This window comes from Paramacrobiotus metropolitanus, unplaced genomic scaffold (assembly GCF_019649055.1).
Source record: "Paramacrobiotus metropolitanus isolate TYO unplaced genomic scaffold, Prichtersi_v1.0 Parri_scaffold0000098, whole genome shotgun sequence".
Lineage (NCBI taxonomy): Eukaryota > Metazoa > Tardigrada > Eutardigrada > Parachela > Macrobiotidae > Paramacrobiotus > Paramacrobiotus metropolitanus.
The window spans coordinates 485,028-490,295 of record NW_026570318.1 but is presented as its reverse complement, the minus strand read 5'-3'; the positions used below and the strand labels follow the sequence as shown (position 1 = coordinate 490,295).

General features: G+C 44.1%; 1 protein-coding gene across 1 annotated transcript; it reads right to left on the bottom strand.

Moving 5' to 3' along the window:
• Positions 1-3,041: 3,041 nt before the first annotated feature.
• Positions 3,042-4,477, bottom strand: LOC129596950 (uncharacterized; the record flags this gene model as incomplete). Its single annotated transcript, XM_055494356.1, has 2 exons — positions 3,042-3,333; positions 4,299-4,477. Coding segments are annotated over 2 exons (471 nt in total), but the record flags the coding sequence as incomplete, so codon positions are not given.
• Between the last annotated feature and the right edge of the window lie 791 nt (positions 4,478-5,268).

The following is a 5,268-nucleotide window of genomic DNA, read 5'->3' as shown; positions in this document are numbered from 1 at the left end:
TCACCTGACGTCGCATAGAAGGGATTGCAATGTGTACCTATCCTGCCTTCAGTTGCGGCGATATCGCATGTATACTGTAATTACGCCTAATTACACGTTGGACTTCCTGGATGCTGAACTTCCTGGATGAAATCGTAAAACATTTCAAGACTGCAGACAGCAGGGAGCACCGGACAGCTGTATTTATTGCCGCGCTACGTAACTGGAAATGCAACAGTCGAAAAGTCACAAGGTATCAGAAAATAATGTTTTTGAATGCCTTCTAAAATTTTATCCTGTATGTATCGCTGTATTTCTTATTTAATTTTGTTAGCTAATGGTGATTCTTCCGGAATTTTTCAATTGCATGAGAGTATCAGTGCAGTATTTTTCTTCGATGTGTAATCGCGTATTGATGGAGGATTAATACTATAATTCTGGTTTTACCGTTATCAGTTGCAACTGAAAATGCAAGAGGAGTCTGCCGATGCAAAAGCTCTGCCTAACACAGATAAAAGCAACGCCAAGGTTCACCTGTTCACGACTGAGAGTTTACAGTATGATCGCTACTTTGCCCGGAGGATCCGCAAATGTGCATTGATCATTAACGGCTTCGCTGTCGCCAGCCTAATTTTGGTTCCAGCAAGAGTTACCCTCATCATCGCGACTTGTGTCTGGAGCGGCGAAAGTGATTTATGGCGGGAAAAGTGGGTTTCTTCGGCGGCTGGTATCGAAAATTGACGTTAGCTTTTGTTGATATCGTGAATTCCAATTGTCGATGAAATTGTCACTCCTATTACGTTTATTACAACAGAAGTATTTAGATAAATGCATAAATCAATTTTTATTCCAGTCCGATCTACATCGCTTCATGCTGCGCATGGCATACCTGGGCGGCGTTCTACTCCCATCCATTAGCTTTCTCCTGTGCAGCATGACGGCGGAAACCAAAGCGCTGCAACTTCTCGATCGTGTACGCTGTCTGAGCGGTGATTCACCGTGGCCTGCAGATCCACAGCAATTGACCTCGTGGACCACAGCACTATGCAGACCTTGTGAAATTTTGGATGTCATTTTTCAAGGAGGCCAAATAATATCGTCATATGTTCAAATCGTTGCAATGTGCGTGGCAGTACAGTTGTACTACGGTCCAGAGCACAGCAACGGAAAGAACGCGTCGGATCCTCGAGTCATAAATATTATTCCGATACTGTACCTGGAGCTCGTTTACATCTTGGCCTCGTACGGCTTCTCCGGTCTAGTTTATCACTTACAAGATACGGTCCTGCGCTATTGGTATTTCCGGACAGCAGGAAAGAGCATGCCGTGCTCATTCCCGTCTTTTGAAGAAATTGAGGACCTTTTGGACGACGCCGAAAGCAAACAGACAGCGTAATCACGCAATAGCGTGCTGCGTCTTTTTTATTATAGGCTTAGAACACTGTATATTGTTGTGCTTAGCGGACTACGCCATCGAAAACTTATTTTAACCTCGATGCATGCGCCATTCACGGACTGAATTTCTCGCCAGTGTGCCCATATTTTGCAGAATTCGGTTATTTCTCAACGTTAAAATTTTTGGTAATTTTAATCAATTTTTTTATAGTAATCTGAAGCGCTTGCGCTTTATTATCAGAGTTATTTAAATACTACTCCGAGGCTACGATACAACGTACCCAGGAAGATATAAGATATGCATTATTTTAAGACCTCTGACGCAAATAAGTAAGCGTTTCTCAGTGCGAACTCAGTGCTAGCGAATTATGCGCATTGTTTCTCGATTTAGATATTTTTATACTACTTATGTTTTTGAGACGAGGGTCGACCGGACCGACTGCTATTCGCTAATCCTATATTGTGCTCTATATCGCTTGATTTTAATTTTTATTACTGTAGTAAATGCTAACTACCGTACATACTGTATTTTTCGATGAGAATAATCGCACTATTGCTTTTCAACCCTTATCGAAATTGCCGCAAGCAACGGGACCGGAAAACAATGGTGGTATTCGAAACTGAATACGCTGAATATCTGGCCATGAAACCGTATTTTCGCTTCCTACCTTCCATTTCAGACCGGCTATGGCTTGTATGCCTTGATTTTACATGTCTCTAATTGCCTCATGCATCCGTAATTTGTATAACTTCGAAATTGCATTGTCATTTCAGTTGCTCTTCCATCATGCCATAATTTTTTATTAATTGTGGTTGCTGACTATATTATCCGCTGTTGTACAGAAAAAGGGGTACCGCTCCGTTGCCGGAGACATCACACTCCTTATAATTATCGTTACATTTCTATTTTTTATGGTTATTCGGGTGGACGCCTTTGTTTTGCTCCGAAGCACTAAGAGATAAAGTGCCAAAATCCAAATGACACACCTTCTGTCCCGCCATCTTTCCCCCGATTTATAAAAAACGCTAATACGTGCTTAAATTTTCCAGTTCATTTTTAAATTTCCCAAAGCCGATCAATTTTTTGATATGCTGGAAATGAGCAGTGCTTGTTGTTTCCTACTGTACGAAAATATCAGTAGTGCAAAACGTTACCAGTGAAACCTCTGAAAAACGTACAACTCCGTACAGAAAATTTCGTACGTAATTCGGGGGTGTACGGAATTCAAATTAGCTACCCCCAGCACCCCTGAGGGTGAATTCCAACCTAGGGGCACTGCCCCACACTGCTGTGTACACACTGCGCAATGCTCGAAACCCTAAAAGCACACGTACAGAGGGTGATTTCGCAATATGCTTCCACTTCATTCATAAAATTATTATAATTCTCGCCGCGCAGATTTTGTTTTAATAAATCCTCTATCTAAAAGCCCTTCTTCTCTACGACCAACAACACAAGCTTACGCCAGGAACAAAGTATTTTACGGCACAGGGCAATTAGACCAAGAGCGGCGCGGGACTGTTAACAAACCGTAAATCGACGTTGCATGCTTCTCATACAAAATTCTTTTAAAAACCCCAGTCGTTCCAAAATCCATGGGCGCCAGGTCCGGGGAGTTGCTCGACTATGCACCCTTTGGAATGTATCGGATTTCGCTAAAAGCTAGTCACTGGCAGGTTTTATTGGTAGCATGAGCGGGAGCGGAGTCCTGGTGCAGTATCACCTTCTTTTCTTCGCCTGGATAGAGGCGGGGGAAGTTTTCTCGCGCTAATAGCTTCATTACGTTTTGAATGTAGAAATCGGCGGTTACTTTAGCAGCAGTAGGAATGAACCGGGTTGCTGTTGGGCCGCGATACGAAATTCCGGCGACAAACATAACACCCTGTGATTTTTTAACGTTACAAAATTTCGTCAAATTTTCGGGATTTTTGGATCCCTTAAGCTCGTAACAGATTTTTCTTCTCTCGCCCGTATAATCAAGATATACCTTTGCTGCGCCAATTGAGATGATGTAAAATGAATTTCGTTGGTTCAAAAATTTGGCAAATTGGGAACCACGGGAAGCACTATGTTGTGCCTGCTTATTTGACAGAGCATATTTCTGCCTTTTTTACGCACTTTCGCTTCGAAATCCCCGTGAATAATTTTTGGTATCGTGTATTGGGATGTCCCAAATTTCCTTTCCAACTGTCGTTGAGACTCTGGATTCAGTGCCGAGATAGCCCGCATGACCTTGGCGTAGAGATGGCAACGGCTTAGCCGAGGCCGGCTAAGCCGCGGCTTAGCCGGCTATTGGCCAGCCGGCTGACGGTTTTTTCAAGCCGTAGCCGACGTCAGGCCGGCTGCTTAAGCCGGCTGAGACTTCAGCCAGCCGCAGCTTAGCCGGCGGCCGACTCGGCTGAAGCGGCTTGAACGGCGGCCTCGTTGTGCAATTTTTGGCGGTAAAGATGGCGCCACCGAGTCACTTTGAGTCACATTTTCTTCGGTTTGCGCCTAATTTCTGTCGCTTTCGCTCGTGATATTGTTAAACTCGGCCGTCATGATGCCATTTCAGTAGCAATGACGCCATTAACTGTAAAAAATTATGGAATTTTATCTCGTTCAGACTCGGAATTCTGAATAACCGCTGTTTTTCGGCTTCGAAAGTTTTGAAAAACCGTGCTTTCACAACATAAACGGAACAGCTTGTAATTTTTGGTGATTTAACTGCACTTTGCAACGTTATTTTCAAAATTTTGCGAAATTTTTCTAAAGCGAGAAAATAAACGGCTTAGCCGGCCGCCAGCCGGCTAAGCCGGCTGGAAAATTTGGTCAGCCGCTCTAGCCGGCTGAGACTTCCAGCCGCGTTGAGTTAGCCGGCTAAGGGCTTCAGCCGGCCGTCAGCCGAAAGGTCAGCCGTTTAGCCGGCCGTTGCCATCTCTACCTTGGCTTGGCGATAAGGGAGTTGGTGCGCACTTTGGGTAGGGACTGATTTCGAAGGCGCTTTACAGGCGAACTATTCCCTTCACTCTCGGGCCCATATTGTTCGAAAACCTTGTTCATCGTAGTATGAGAAATAACGATTCTTTTGCTCATCAGGCGCTCGGCGATTTTTTTGTTGTTTTTACAAATTGTTTATAGCGCCAGCACACGGCACCTTGGTCTCAAATTAACTTTTTGTTCCATGTTTACCGCTCGAAGTCAAGAAATCAATCTGATCAGTTAGGCACACTTCATTCTACAAGGTCACATAGCAAACAGATAAAAAGGACAGAAAGGGAAATTATCGGGAATTTCTTCCCTTGCTGGAAGCATATTGCGAAATCACCCTCTGTACTTCATTGGTTTACAAACAAAACTGCGTCAATTTGTGCGCATGTACATAGACGTGAACAATCCTCTCGCACACTTTCAACCAAAAAGATTATTAAAACCTAACACAGGATACAAAAATCTAGGTAGTGGATTGCGAGTAAGTTCTCTTTGTTCAAAATCTGCAGTTCCGAAACAATGGTGTACGCATTCACGAGGTGACTGGGTACAGTTAAATGCCTACGCGGTACAGAGAATAAGTGTACGCGTACGCAACGCTGAGGTGTACGTCACGTAGAGGTTCCCCCTGTATTTTAGTCTACGGCGTAATTCGGCACAGCATTTCTCGTACATAATAGAGGGGTGTACGTTTCTTCGCGGTGTACGTACGATGAGTTTTCACTGTATCTTTCAAAGTATCCTGATTTGATTGGGGCAGGGAATTGCGAGTCGCACGGTTATTCTTGCCCGGAATAGCACTGTAACACTCTGATGGAAAGCTTGGAGTATGTACCTACGTAGTAAAATCACCGAAGTGGCTATGCGCAGGAGTTTCGTACTGCGGTGCTGTACTGCGCATCGTAGCTTACCATCATACGTGG